Below are 15,985 nucleotides of genomic sequence, written 5' to 3'. Positions count from 1 at the left end.
CGGAGTGATGGGTTTCACTGGTATGGAGGGAGGGAGGGAGGGGGCAGAACAAAACATAACACAGTGCTTGTGTATAATTTATGTGAGTGTACTGAACGCTTTTTAACTGACTCCCCTACAGTTCACCGCTGCTTGGATTATAAATCTTGCGTTTCCTGTCCTTGTATATACTTTTAATCTTAGACATGAAGCCACTTCTGCTGTCTGGAATAATTAACTGATGCGAGAAATTTGCAGCATGTGTCATGAGAGAAGTAATAAATTAAAGGCAGATGAGTGGATCTACCCTGTGATCTCTCTGGTTATAGGATGACTTCACAGAAAGCTGCAGACTTTAATAATATATCTCCTCTACATATTCTTTAAAATGACTGCTTTCTATATAGGAACTGTGTGGGAAAGTCAATTTTACAATAAAGCCTCATTTCCTCTGGTTAGCAATAGACCTTCTATTCTGAGTCAGCTGTTTGTTTTAGTTTGGTGGAGCAGTATTGACGGCGGTGTCCGAGAACAGCGCATATGGAGCAAAAAAGAAAAAGAAAAAATCTTTTCTTTGTTTTTCTTTGCTTTGCATTTTCCCTTTTGTTTATCGCTTTCACTGCACATTTGAACAGACGGCCGGTTCTGCATCAGCACACAGTGGTGACAGACAACCAGACACAGGGATATTTCCAGATTTCAAGCTGTGGCGTAAAAGTTATTTTGGAGGCAAGCGGGGGCGGGATGCCCCTTAGGAAGCCCAGCAGTGCTTGGACAAGCACTCAGCTGGCACATGTGGATCTTACATGTGGTGTCTCTCTTTCTTCCCATGTAATCTGGCAGCAGCGACCGTGTGAAATGACCCAAAGCTCCAGAGTGCATCAACTAAAAACTGTATAAACTTAACCTAAAACATCTTCCACCTGGATTTACCCTGACTTATCCAGGGGGCAGTTTGATGAGTTCTCTGCAACACTCTGCTGAATAGGCGACCGGAGGGAGCAGTTACACATCCTCGTCACTAGATGGTAGCAGCGTAGCAGGAAAAACACAACTACAGCATCGATTTCAGGGTCAGGCCCAGGGTCAGCTCCAGTCTGTGAGACAATTTCATGAGGCCTCTTACATGTTTGGAATTTATTCTAATGTGCTTTTATGTCTTTTATTCTTTATTTATTATAGTTTGTCCTTATGTTACAAGAAAAGCTGCAAAAAGTGTTTATTTTATTACACATCTAACATTTAGAAAGCTTCATGTCGCACTAAAATATCAGAGTGGATATAGTTGAAAAAAAAAATACACTAGAGTTAAATTATTTTCTGTTCACTCTGTATGGATCAGATATAGATCAAATAAGATATAAAGAAACCAGATGAGTGAAAAGGTCTCTCTCTTTCTCTCATTCAACCAGGCGGCGTATAACCTTGCTAATGTGGCCTGTAAGTGTCACGGAGTCTCGGGTTCCTGCAGTCTGAAGACATGTTGGCTCCAGCTGGCCGACTTCAGACGAGTTGGAGAGTTTCTGAAGGAGAAATACGACAGTGCTGCTGCCATGCGCATTGGACGCAAGGTATTGAATTCTCCCTCCAGGGTGTCCAAAAGTTGAACTGAAATACACACACAAAAAATCCATTTTAAATCTTACACCAGTTGTCTCTTTCTTTGTCTCATCCAGGGGAAGCTGGAGCTGGTCGACAAACGCTTCAACACCCCGACCCCGGAGGACTTGGTCTACATCGACCCCAGCCCGGACTACTGCCTCCGCAACGAGACCACAGGCTCCCTGGGCACGCAGGGCCGCCTCTGCAACAAAACGTCGGAGGGCATGGACGGCTGCGAGCTGATGTGCTGCGGCAGAGGATACGATCAGTTCAAGACCTACAAGCACGAGCGCTGCCACTGCAAGTTCCACTGGTGCTGCTACGTCAAGTGCAAGCGCTGCACGACGCTCGTGGACCAGTTTGTGTGTAAATAGCACGCCGACGGACGACAGACGGATGGAAGGGGATGAAAACGGAGGGAGAGGGAGACAGCGGCGGGACAGTGGGATGATGGAGGGTGAAGGTGGCTTTTCAGGGTTTTGTTCAGGATGAGTTAAGACGTTAAATTCCATTTTTCCTCCTCACCTCTAAAGATAAATCTCCTACCTTTTCACAGCAAGCTGCATATAACACCGGTTTGGCAGTTTCTTTGCTTGTTAACAGCAGAATGATGAATGGATAGGTGAGGAAGAACAACAGATGGATGGGAGGAGAGACAAAACTAGGAGGCAGGGAGGAATGGGACGCTCTCCACACTCTTCAGACAACTTTGAGATTTTCAGTTTTCGGCCCACTCCGTCATCACTTTCTGCTTTTCTGTGAAATATCCTGATCACAACCCTGAAGGAAAGAAGGATGTAGGGAAGGAAGGACAAAGGACACGGAGGAATCAAGAAGGGCATCAAGGATAAATGGTGGAACAACTGGATCCTAAAAAGGGGACACATATAACCAGTGTGAGGTGATAACGAGGAAATGAAATAAATATATAATTAAATAATAAATAAACATACAGCTCTGTTTGTTATTTAAAAAGACTCAAAGCCTGAGACACAGTTTGGACCCATAAAACTCTGTGTACCTGTTGGGAATGGAGCCATTTGAGTGCTAACTGAGTGGTGTCACCATGCGTGTTTCAAAAACCTTTTGACCTTTAACCCTGCAAGAGAAATATTCACATACGTGGCTTGTGCTGACGTTGCCAAACACACCTGCAACATCCAGGAATTCAGAAAAAATCCAGACTGAAACAGACAGAAGAGAGACAGCAGAGGAAGAATCACTTACTGGGGGGTACAAATGAGGAATTGGGGGAATAGAGGGAATCAAGAAAAGGGGGGAAAAGTCAGATGAGTTTAAAAGAAGGACAAAAGGAGGTGGATTTTGGTGATTTTGCAACAAAATTCTGGAGACACTTTCACAAAGCTACACAGCTGACTGGAAAACTCAAGCACGGGAATATCCAGCTGTAGATCTCGCGAGAAAGGTGCAGCGGAAACACTTAATCTTCAAGTCAAAAAATGGACTAATGACTTACTCTCCATTTGTCTCAGTGTAACTACTGTTGTTACTTGTATTACCAGAGCAGATTTCCAGTGCCTGTGACCTGACAAGTGTCTGTGCAGGTTAATGAGGCTCGCCGGTTGCAGCCATCTCGACACGCAGGCTGTTTAAAGAAGCAGCTCACACCGGCAGTCCGGCTCCGTGACCTTCATCTGACAGTGACGCGAGCGAAACCTCCATTAGTGAGATTAATGTGCTGTATCGGGCTGAATGAACCCGCACTAAGAGACACGTTCACCGTGAGTGGACCTCTTCATCTCATGTTGTTATGCAACTTATTAAGTCAACAAAAAGCCCTGTGGTGTCAATTTGGCAGTTGTGCGACCAGTTTCTACAACATCTTATAACACTGTTGTACCATGTATTTTACAATTTGTGTGGGTTGGGTTGAGAATATTGTAACTTTATAATGCAATGCAATGAATGGACAGTTAATAATGAACATGAAGAGGACAAAGTGAACGGAAGAGGACCGAACATGCTGTGGAAAAATGAATGTGTGAGCGCGGAAAGACAGAAAGGACTGCAATTTATTATGGGCTACTTTAAAAAAAAAACTAGATCAGAAAAGAAAGTATATTTTATTATTGTTTTTCATTCTCTGTTTTCTGTGTTTTATACGTGAGTATTACTATGTATTCTTTTGATAAACTAGTCTTCGACAATGAGGCTTTGTTCTGTTTCTGGGTCCGCTGCAGTTCTTTTGGAAAAGTCTGATTGCAGCCAACATTTTACTCTGTTCCCCAACAACACGACAACTACAAAGAAGTATTTGTCATTCAGAGGCTGTTTTGGAAAACTATGCCACAGTAGCTAAATAGGGACGGGAAGTAAGAATTACAGTACTGCCATTCATAAAACAGGGCCAGGTTTAGCATCTGAGAAGCTGTTGAAATTCAGAAAATGATAAATGGAATGAGTTTGTCACTAGTCATGTAAAAGTAAGTGAAAAACATTCAAGCGAAACAAAATGAAATAAGAAATGGACCATTACCAGGTTTGACAACCATAATTTTACTGTTTACCCTGATGTGTGCAGGACGTGAGACGTGACACTGAAGCAGAATTGGCTTTTCCAATCAATTCTCATACACTTGCTGCGTTAAATGACAAATTTCTTCCCAGGGAGAGCACAAAACCGTCACAACAAACTCTCCAGCGAAATTAGTTGTAATTTAATTCTTGTTATAGCCGTCAAAACTGTGACACTAAAACTTTTCACTCAGGTCAACAGAAAGGTTTTGCGTCCTTGGTTGGTGTTGGGAGGCCTCTGAATCAACGTAATCATCTGATACTAACACGCTCCACTAAAAACGGCAATAAATGTTAATACTGGTTTAGGTTTTAGCTCCAGTTATTCGGGAGGAATGATAGCCTAATGTTTCCCCTGAATGTTTACGACTGTTATGAAGCCTCACTGATATATAGCTGAAACAATCAAACACAAATGGTCATTGAATTCACCCAGATAAATTTTAAGTGGGCACTTTCCAGGTGTTTCAGTTTCTCAGGTTCATGATTAAAAATCTCAACTGCAGACTTTCATTAAAGACAACCATAATCCCCTCAGACTGAATCTGGAGTTAGTCTTTACATTTACTTTTAAATTCAACTCAAATGACACTAAATAAAGCATTTTGCAAAAATCCATGTTGAGCAGTTTCAGTCACATCAGTATAACAGTCCTGACAAGAGCAGATAACCATAATGTTTTTGTCTTTAATGCAACAACACGTGTTTATATGTATGTATCGTTTTCTTACACAAAAAAGTAAAATGTTATGTATGTTCGTAGTTGTATGCAGTCTTCTTACCTTGAGCATGTGATTTTTTTTTTACAGCTGATTTATTAGGATTCTTTTTTTTTCCCTGCTTAAAAAAAAAAAAAAAAAAATCAACAAAAAAATCTAACAACATTTTCTCTTCATATTTGTACATCAACATCTCATGTGATGACCTGATGCAAACAGCAGTGTGATTTCTTTATAATTTTAGAAAAGCTCACAGCTTTGCGGAGACTGCAGTTGTAACACTTCACTCACATTAGCTGTGCGTAATCGCTGTGAGTTTCGGCCAGTTGTTGTGAGTTGCTGGACCCCAGGGTGTGTGAACAGGTTCCCTCCCTTAAAAAACATATTTTGTGTTGCTAATCCCTCACTGTGTGAAGACCTACTCAGGTGAAAACAAGCAAGTCAGACTGTACGAGTCCACCGAGCCAGGACACTGACAAGGTAAACAGGTCTGTTTACTCTGATTGGTTCATCTCTGTCTGTACTGGGTAATATATAAATATGTTCCTCCACTCTGTTCTCACCGATAAATGCGAAATCAAGCTAAACATCACAGGTCATGTCACTGCGCTGCTCTTTGACCCCCATGGCCGCCCAAATCAAACTCAAGTCACTACTTTGCTTTCCTACAGAGTGATGTCTTAGCACCCATCTACTTGAACTCAATCATACAGGCTTATGCTCCTTCTGGGCCGCTACACTTTCTCCAAGGAATGTCGCCTGGCATTGCTAATCCTGCACACTTTGATTTGTGGTTCCCTCCGATGGTGGAACGAGCTATCTTCAAGAATCTCTTGAAGACTCATCTTTATTGAGAGCACCTCTTCTCCTGACACTTCCAGCACCCAAACATGCATAACTCACACTTACTTTGTCTTATTGAACAAAATTAGTACTCAGTGCTTACTCATCTACTGCACTGAGGCTTGAGTGTCGTTCCTCACTCGTAAGTCACTTTGGATAAAAGCTCTGCCAAGGGAGTAAATTTAAATATAAAATGCTTTGGCAGCTTTGCTCAACAACCTCTTACAGCTTTTAGCACTGAATGTCAAGCGTACAGTCATGGCTAAGCAGGTCTGTACAGTGACCTAACTAACAATCCCATTACTTTTAGCTGCTCACCACTAATTGGATTAGATCACTGACCAGAGCAGCATGACCGACCTACAGTACTGTCTCTATGTAATCCTCCTCACCTGACTCAGAGGACTCTCTCTCTCTGTGTGTGTGTGTGTGTGTGTGTGTGCGTGCTTAACGTTCTCTCTCATTGTAGACTGCTCATTAATATTTTAGTAATATTTTTGATTGTTTATCTACGTCCGCGTTGTGTGTGTGTGTGTGTGTGTGTTTGTGTGTATTTGCTGAAGATTAGACCAGTGAAAGTGTAACCTTATGGTCTGTCTAATCCTTTTCACCTGACAGCCATCTGCTGCTGTGATGCTGATAATTTGAAATCTCTGACACAAACAAACAGCAATCAGTGCTGTTATCTGCCTTTTTTCTTGTGAGAATATTAATGGTTAGGATTGTTAGTAAGTCACCTTTTAAGTATGGATGCCGGACTGCTGTGGCTGGACTTCAGACTGACTTTACCATCAGTCTCTTTGCAGATTTTGTGCCTTAAGTCATTCTTGTACATTTTGCACCACTCGCTGGGACAGAAAATGCAGTTAAGGCAACTTCAGAAAGGTTTTTGGGGGGCATCTGTGTCTTTCTGGTTTAGGCCAATGTATCATAGAGTCCATAAGGGGGCATTTTGTAGAAATAATTATTCAGATTTTCTTCTGTCTCCGCAGGTGTCCAGTGATGTGCAGCTGTCCTGCAGTGTTGACTGGATTATAAACATTGCCCTTATCTTGGTCTGTGCAGCTTTGACTGTGCTCTTCCTGGAGACACAGTTAAGCAGCTCACTGGTACAAAACATCTCTCTGGTCTACTGCACACAAACTGGCCGAAAACACCAGTAAGGTGTAAATAGATGGCATTAATAGGATCCAGCTGAGTCCTGTTATGACCCCCTGGTTCTTACCTGCAGGACCTTTTAGTCTTTCACAGCCAGGTGGCTAATTATGTGTTATTATGTTATTATGTGCTAACCTGCTTAGCGGCACGCTTAACTTTTCTTCCAGCCAGACCACATTATTGTAAGAATAGCTTGTGCAGTTCGCCTCAACATCTTTCCTTTTCCCTCTGCGTTGTCTTTGCGGATCATGTCCTCTACAACCTGTTCTCGCTGTGGTGGAGCACGAGAGGAGGAGTATGGAGCTCTGGTTGTGTCTCCTGTTGTGTCCAGTAGGAGGAAACTGCTGAAGCTGGACAGCTTTCTGGATAAAAAGCAACACTTCAATAGACAAAGCTTTGCAAATACTGTGAAGCCAAGATCTTCCATTGCACAGATGACATTGAGCCCCATAAGACATTGGGCTACAGCAGCACTTTTGATAGTGGTTATTTTACAATGTTGCCTCGCTGAGAAAAAGCTATTTTTGATCATTTTTACTGTAGCTGTACATAATGCGAAAAGCAAACTCTACAATGGGATCTTGCACGTGGTGTGTGTGTGTGTGTGTGTGTGTGTGTGTGTGTGTGTGTGTGTGTGTGTTGATTTGCCAGCAGCTGCTGCAGTTAAGACGTCTGTAGGCAAACTCTCTGATCGGGATTAGCTGAAGTCAAAAAGACACAACCTCATTTTCTCTCTCACACACACAGTACATTTGCAGTCTGTTTCTGTGTCAACTGCTCTGCTTCTCTCTTATTCAGTTGTCTATTCTGTCGTTGTCAAACACACACAGAGCTCAGCGACCAAATCAAACACAAATGTTCAGCCACTTATCTGTGAGCTGCTTTGGCTGCAGCAGAATGGAACCACTGAGTCGCACTAAACCAGAATATCTAATGTAGTAATGTAATGTAGTAAATGTACTGTGAGCTCCCTCATCAATAGGCTCCTTTTCATTGCAATAACTCTTGACAAAGAGCTCATGCAAACTGCAAAAAAAAAAAAAAAAGTAATTCATTAAAGCAGCTATCATCAGACCACTTTGAGGAATTCAGGGCAGCAACCATGAAATGTTTATTAAAATCCAACTGTGATACCAGGAAGTATGCAAAGACTCACTCCAGGCTTTATGAAAACTTAATTTCCCAACCAGCACCACCAGCAGGTAAAGACACACGTGATACAGACTAGACACTGAACAGACACAGTAATGTACCTCATTGGTCCAGGACTTTTCAAGCTGCAGTTCCCATAATTGATTCAGCGTGCATGGTCTGCATTATTAACCTAACATCTTACACATGATTAACAACACAATTAACAATTTATTAAATGTTCTGTTCTGTTCTCAATGCAACAACTCTCATTAATAGAAGGCTACATAAGGCGATAAAACTTTCCATGACCTGTGAATGAGGGAATGAGGGAATGAGGTGTGGTGAACTCAAGAGGTGTGGTGGGCGTTGAACTGTTAACATCAATGCTCTTCCCCTCTGTCACACCCCATGTACACACACACACACACACACACACATGCGTGTGTGTTTGTGTATTAGATCAGGGTGTTAGTAACCATATGTGGGATCATGTGTTCTGTATTCAGCTCTACAGTTTGAAAGTTGTATTTCTTTCAAGACGTCTTAGCTCCTAGTTGCATTTGCATTTTGAGAAACAACACACAATTTGTAATGTAGTATTTTTATTTACGATTTCAGAGCTTTAGCCCGAACTGTTAGCCCAAAAGTGGCAGCAACTGAATTAATAAACGTTTGTGATTTAAATTATTTAACAAAGAAATACACAAGCAGACATAATCCTGATGTCAGGTGTGGTCTACCTGTTGGGACTTGTGATGACTGGATGTCAACAACACATACAATCTCTTTAACAGACACCACCTAAACACATCACTGCCAGCTGATGGAAAGCTACCTGTATTTTAAAGAAATTATATAGATAATCATGAGCTACAGAAAAAAATAAATGATGTTATTCTCAATATTGTATGTTTAGATGTTTTGTTGTGTTCTGTATAGATGCAGTTTACTTCTTACAAATTACTACCTCGCAAATGCAAATGAAAGTATGTCCTCTATGTATCTCAACTAGACCTCTGATACTGCGTGCACTGTACAACAAAGCGTTGATAGAAATACTCCGAACTTAAAATCTTTTTATTTACTTAATTTATTCAGAGAAAGAAACACACATAATTTGTGTGTGCGTATTGTACACACACAGTTACAGACACAGCGACCATGTCTACTTTGTTGCTCCTCTTGGTACGGCAGCAGCAGATTACCTAAATGGCCACATTACCCAAGGATGGCCTTGCACACATGTTCCCACACAGACACAGATAGAGCAACAAAGACATATTTAAATGCAGGATTAGCAATGTGAACATGGTGCAATCAGAAATCAATGTTATGCAAACAAATTGTGATGCCCTGCCAACTGCAGCAGTGTAGTGTCGCCACCGCCGGCAGTTCATTGGTGGCCTGTGGAGCTGAAGGTCTCCTTTTAGTAGCCAGCAAGTCACCATGTTTTGCAACATGTTAGATCATTTGCACAAGCATCTGCATCGCCTACAAAACAAAATTCAGAAATTACAGTTTGTAAGAGGATGGTGGAATCTGATGAAGTGAATTTAGGAAGACGCTGATAAACGACACTGACAATGATGCTGATATATCATGTTTTCTTTTCTGATATCTGGCCAGCTATTAGTCATTCTGCATTATCTGTTTTTCCCAGGAGAAAGCAGGATGACTGAGACAAATTCCTAGAACAGACTATTCTAAAGAAACCAACCATTCCATATATTTAATCATTTTACCTTGTTTCTTCAGAGGAAAATGCTGAACCACACTATCAGTAACAGACAAGGCTGAAATCACATCACACAATGTGCCTGCGTACACTAAGTCCTTGGCACAGAACTCTAAAGACACATCATTTATACTTTAAAAAAATTAAAATAAATCAGTTACTGGAACCATGATTGTAGACTTTGTCAGAAAGTCAGACAGAGGGAGATGAACTCTATGCCACCCAGTCAGTTCAACCAATAAGCTGAAAAACCTAAGGCTTAATCAATAAAACTATGTGTTAATAATGAGTTATGGAAAAATCAAATTATATGAGGTGCTGTTGGAAATCCAGAAAATACTATGAAAACAATGTGGCGAAGAGGACAGTCACATCAAGTTCCTTTCTAACTTTATCTATATAGTTATTTTATTTTATGCTATATTGTAAAGTTGTTTTCAGATCTCCCCCCCATAAACTACACAGAGTACAGGTAAACCAATAGACTAATCTTTAGTTCAAAGTCAATAAAACTTCACCCATCATCAAAAATTATTGATATTGATGATAAGATAAACTCATGGCCCCAGGATGATACAACAATAACCAGGGCAAAGTATCAAGGTGACGTCATACACTGAGATACATTCATCTGCATCAGCAAAGCAGTGGCAGCAAGATTTTCAACATTTTAGAGCCACCTCTTCTGAATGGTTATTTCTGTGGCCTCTCCTTTCCTGAAAACAAAAAGAGACCTGTTGAAAAAGTTGCAGAACGTGTTTAGGGGCGGGACTGTGCACCTGATTAACCGGACTGATGAAAGTCTGCTGAACTGTGCTGAGTTTAGCAACACACACAGCTGCCAAAGCCTTGCATCACAATAAATCCATTTGCACAATCATGTAATCAGAGCCAACCATAATTGTAACGCAGCAGGGTGGTGTGATTGGGTTTGTGCTTGTGTGTGTGTTTGTGGACAGCCATGGATATATAGCTACACCCCAGGCCAGGAGACCAGCGAGGACAGACAGCAGATGATCCAACAGTGGGGTGATTCTCAGCATGAGGCCGTTTTTATCACGCTGCATGCTCCCTTCTCTGCTGGTGGAGTTGCACTGTCACACCACCTATACCTCTTTTATTCATAATGAATAGTTGATCGACACGTGTGGTGAGAATTAATAACCTGAGAAAAATACTTGCTAAATAACATTATAAATAATATCATTATTACAGATACAGAATAGCCTTGTTTCAAGAATACACTGCATTTGTAGGACACATACTAATGTTGAAATAGTTAGCTAATAAAGCAAACAGTTGATTGAAAGAAAAATAAATCTATTATGAGCATTTTTTTTTATCATATATTGATTATATAAATTGTACATCAAGCTAAAATACCAAACATTTGCTGATTTCAGCCTCTTACACGTCAGGGCTTAATCTATTTATAACTTTTATAAATAACTATTTATAAATTTATAAATTTAATATCTCTGGGTTTTGGATTGTGGGATGAAACAAGCAATTGGGAAACGGCAGTTTGGGCGTTGGGGTGAGATGCTGTATGGTCTGAGCTGGTAGGGCTGGTTGACCAAACATTGTTGAAACTTGCTCAATGTCGACATGACAGCTACTTGCCAAACAAGTTTCTAACTGAAAGCCTGCTGTCTACGTAATTAACCTACCACTGAATTTAAGTGCACAGATGTATTGCTCGCATAATATCTATTTATCAGCTCATAATTATTGATATATTGACAAATTTTCCTATCTGTGCCTCGTGGAATTTGTCAAAATGTTTAAAAACTACAAAAACCTCACTCCAATTCGTGTTCCTGTTCCTGGTCGTCAATGATTGGTCGTTTATTTTTCACTTAGCGCTCTGATTGGCTATGTGCCGCTCATGCGAGCGACGTCACACACCTATTGCCGCCCACTGACGTCTCTGAGTCAAGTCTGGTACATCGACAGTCAGTAAATGTTCAGAGTCCAGAGGAGCAGAGCGGCGTCTACAACTCTCTGTGAACTGAGTTACATTACCCAAGGGACGGATTCTCCTTCAGACACTGGGACCAGGTGAATAATACAACTGACATTTGCCGGTGTAGAGAGTTATTTTTGTTTTTCTGTCTTGTTTCATATTGTTAAATTCACCCAGGACTTTCCCTAGCGTAACGTTAGCGCCTCTCTGAATGTAACCTGCCAGCTAGCAGCTTTGCTATCCAGCTAATTCTGGCTGTCAAAACAACAGAGAGAAGCATAATCTGCTAGCCAGCGAGAAAACACAGCTTTGCTTTCTCTTTACAAGGCATTGACACCAACACGGACCCCGTATTTGGTATGTTCAAGGCAGGTAGGTCGATGTCGGGAGCTGTCAAAATAAATACAAGCTCTGTTCAATAGTTAACTGGCTTCTTTCAGATGTGGCAGCTCTTGTTAGCGGACTAGCCAGCTCGCTAGGTCGGTGTAAACAAACCCTCATCACAGCCTGTCGACGGGCTGCAGTCGGCTTCTTATTTTTATTTTATTTTATTTTTTTTTACCTTTCACAGCACAGCTTTTATGAAATGTAAGGTGAAATATTATCGCAGCAGCTTAGCCTTATACACACTGAAACGCTCCTTTGTGTGTTTCTTGTGCTGGAAGTGCACGTATTGTCGCTGTCAACAAGAAGGTAGTCTGGCTGGAGTTTTGGGTTTCTTTGTCTTGCTTGCTCGCCAGTGTTGTGTTGACTCCTATGTACTCTATGTCTGCCTGAGTTTACATCATTGGTTAGTGTGGCTATTTTTGTGCACTGAATATGTTTTTTTTTAAGATATGTGAATGGTTCAGAGAGCATCTATTATCATATTGTTGATGCAAATAGCTGTTGTAAAGGGAAATTTATTTGATAACTTGACTGCTCTATTGTGGCACATGTTATTTCTAAATACATGTTTGGGTATTTAGCTTTTTGCTTTGTTGTATTTTCATGCCTTGTGAAATCACACAAAAAAACAGCTGTAAACCATTTACACCTGAGAAGTGCCAGCAGCATATATTGTTTTTGTCATATATTATCATGACTTGTTGGATCAAGACAACACTGCTTTCTGTGTGACATACCCTTTGTACCAAGCAGTAATTAATTCATAAACAAACTATGTTCCCATGTGAGATGGTGCAAGTTGATTTCATGTTTTTGAACCTCAGAGACTTGAAGACCTGGCCTGAAAGCAGTCTGTCTGCTTTAGTGTGCTTTACTGTGAGTCTGTGGGGACTTCACACCAGTTTCACAGTAAGTCATAGTCATTTCATTAACGTGTTGAATAGTTGCTCATCAGGAGACAACGCTAACATTTTCATCACGATAAGCCAACATTCACTTTTTTATCAAATAATAATAATGCTTACAGTACCGTACATGGGACTGCAAAAAGTGGTTAGTTAGCCGTCAGTCATCACCAGCAGGCAATATTGTCAAATCTGAAAATTTGATCTGGTGACCACTGAGTACTACTGTCTATAGAGTGTGTATATATATATATATATATAAATAAAGAGAGAGAGAGAGAGAGACATGGGGTGTTAAATTCAAATTTTATAGCTTCTTAATATTTCCTTTTAGTTGTACTGAGTGCATAGGCTGCATGTATGCCCATCCCATTTCAGTGTGACTGTTTGGTTTGCCACAAAGCATGAGGTCATGTCATAAATATTTTATGGGGTGGGTAGCTGATAGCCTATTTGTCTTCAACCCAAACTTTATATATACAGAAACACTCCCAGCCGCCCCCTAGCTCGAGATTAGCCCATGGATATTTCATGGAGCTGCGTCTTAGTTGGTATTTGTGTTGAAACCCATTTTGCATTTTTAATCAAGGTCTTCTTGTACAGTTTGACCCTCTGGTGCTTCTAAGTGTCATTATTTCCAAGTTCAGGTTTTTTCCTTTGCAACTTAGCAGCACCAGAAAGAAACTTAAAACTGATGTCTTAACATAATTACACATACCCATCCCTGCTGTTGTTCTGAAGTTGCACCTGTGCATGTCCATGTACTTGTAAATCAAAGCCTGCATAGGACATATAGAAAGATCAAGATGTGCACCAAGCACAGTACTGCAGTCAATTTACCACATAGCCACTATTTATCTGAGATGTTTCTCACTCCTTTCAAATGCTTTCAACTAGGACATTCGCAATTTCCTGTTGGAAGATATTGATTTGCAATTTTACAAAGAATGAATTCGGAGCATTCATTGCTTGAGTTAATGTGTGCACCAACTCTCACCCTGCTACACATGACTATTAAGCAATACATCATATTTTTACTGGAAGTACAACTTCCTAGATAATTAAATATATAATGAAGTCACTCGTTGACAGTGTGCCAGGCAGAAGAGCAGCTAAACATAGCTTCTGAGAATAGCAGTGAACTGTCATTGCTAAATTGATTGATCATAAGACAGAGTAGCTGCCTCTCTCTTTCTTTTATATTTCTCTTCTCGTCTCTGTGCTTTCTCACTTACCTTCACAACTCTCTCAGAATGAGGCTATGCGTGTTTGTGGTGTAGAAAACAGAAAGAACAAAATGCCCCCCTCTCTTAAATGGTTAATGTTGTCATCTTGTTGCCAAAGTGACCATGTACACACATTAATACTAGTTAATTACTCTGTCCATAGACTCAGTAAGCATCTTATACACTTGTGAGTGCAAGCAGCATTAACAGCATATGTTTGTAACATTTGCACACTGTAAAGTTTACTTACTATTTCGATCATCAAGTAATTGTTTAAGTACAATTTCAAGCAAATATGCCAGATATGTACTTGTTCCAGCTTTTCGAATGTGAATATTTTCTGTTTTCTCAGTCTTCTCCGTTTTGACACTAAATATGTTTGGGTTTTGGACTTGGTTTGACAAACATTCAATTGGGATAAGTCAGTTTGCACTTTGAGAAATTACAATATTTTATTGATCAAACCATTAAAGAAAGTAATTGAGAATATAACTGATAGATTTATGACAATGATAAAAGTAACTGTTAATTGAAAGCAAAAAAAAGCAAAAGAAAACTTATATGTAGGTGATTTAACAGTTATCTGGAAAAAACATAAACCTCTGTTTTATTCAGTCTACTTCACATATCACAGACTAACGAAGGTAATTTGATATAGTCAGTAGAGTTAGGTTCCCTTTTCATCAAAACATTTAGGGGAGCTATTTTTATCCACATATGACCCACCTTTGGATTACCACCCAGTGCTTGAAAACCACTGCATTTGGTTGCACTGCATTCACTAGCAGTACCCACAGCACACTGACCTTGTTGTGGTCTGTGTATGTAATTACATTTTATTTATATATCACCTTTCAAGAGCATATGTCACAAAGTGCTTCACAACAAAAAAATAAGAAACAAATAAAAACAATTGAGACCAACACAAGAAAGCAGAACAAATGAAACAAAAGCAAGTCTAAACAAATGGAGAGTTTAAGAGTTTAGGAGTTACAACCGCAAAAGCACAGTCTCCTTTTGTCTTGAGCCTGGAGCAAGGAAAGGCCAACAAGCCCTGATAACAGTGGTAGGAGACATCTTTAAAATTATTTATTTGCTTGAGAAAAAGTGCAATGCAAACAGCATCGGGACCACGACAGAGCCTTGGGGAACGTCACAAGACAGGGATTCGGTTGATGAGGCATAATTACAGACAGTAACTGAAAAAAGTCAATGTCTGGCAGATGCAAGGAGAACCACCCCAGAGCTGAGTGTCTGCTCTGTGTTCAGATGGTTGGTGGTTAGATACCACGTAGAGACAAAGAGCAGTGTCTTTGAGTATATTTGGGTGGAAACTGGGACAAGATGTGGCCAGTTTTAGTGTTAGCCTAGGCATTGGGCAGTTGACATTTCCCTGGATAATTTAATATGTGGGGTTTAAAGATACTGTAGAGAGACAGCGTGTTCTACATTGTTTTATGTGCATTGTTTTGCTTTTGCTCATAGATGGTATGGTACCTCTCTCTCTTCTGGAGGCAAAATTGGGTCATTTTATTGTTTGTTTGTGGGCATCACAAACTTCTGCTATTCTCAATGAATCCCACTGAGTTTTTCAGAAATAGTTTTTTAAATAAAACCTGCTATTTTAGGGGAGCCATTACTTAAAGATTGTGAGGTGAAGATTGCCTGTTGAACTTTCAGGAGAGTGTTTAACAGAAGAACTGGTGCTGTTTAAAATGTGTGTTACAAATAATGTATGTTTGCATAATGAGTTACTTGTTTGTTTAATATCAAACCAAACAGTGACTATGACGAAT

The 15,985-nt window shown here is 40.3% G+C and overlaps 2 protein-coding genes across 7 annotated transcripts in view; both read left to right on the top strand.

Annotated features, from left to right (window-relative positions):
* wnt5b (wingless-type MMTV integration site family, member 5b) overlaps positions 1–3,752 on the top strand; it is a 78,472-nt gene extending 74,720 nt beyond the window's left edge. For 5 of the 6 annotated variants that reach the window (XM_071502532.1, XM_071502529.1, XM_071502531.1 and 2 more), the window contains 2 exons: positions 1,392–1,550; positions 1,656–3,752. In XM_071502532.1, the coding sequence (XP_071358633.1) occupies positions 1,392–1,550; positions 1,656–1,955 (459 nt within the window). In that variant the 3' untranslated portion in view covers positions 1,956–3,752. The remainder of the gene's footprint in view (positions 1–1,391; positions 1,551–1,655) is intronic. The other variant, XR_011694176.1, reaches the window with a different exon arrangement.
* Positions 3,753–10,637: 6,885 nt separating this feature from the next.
* Positions 10,638–15,985, top strand: part of adipor2 (adiponectin receptor 2) — a 31,739-nt gene continuing 26,391 nt past the window's right edge. Inside the window, exons 1-2 of the mRNA XM_071502229.1 lie at positions 10,638–10,855; positions 11,569–11,766. The gene's annotated coding sequence lies outside the window, so the exon portion shown is untranslated. The remainder of the gene's footprint in view (positions 10,856–11,568; positions 11,767–15,985) is intronic.

This window comes from Trachinotus anak, unplaced genomic scaffold (genome assembly GCF_046630095.1).
Source record: "Trachinotus anak isolate AG129_WGS33_773 ecotype Australia unplaced genomic scaffold, CSIRO_AGI_Tana_v1 ptg000018l, whole genome shotgun sequence".
Taxonomy (NCBI): domain Eukaryota; kingdom Metazoa; phylum Chordata; class Actinopteri; order Carangiformes; family Carangidae; genus Trachinotus; species Trachinotus anak.
This window is presented reverse-complemented; position numbering and strand designations above follow the sequence as displayed.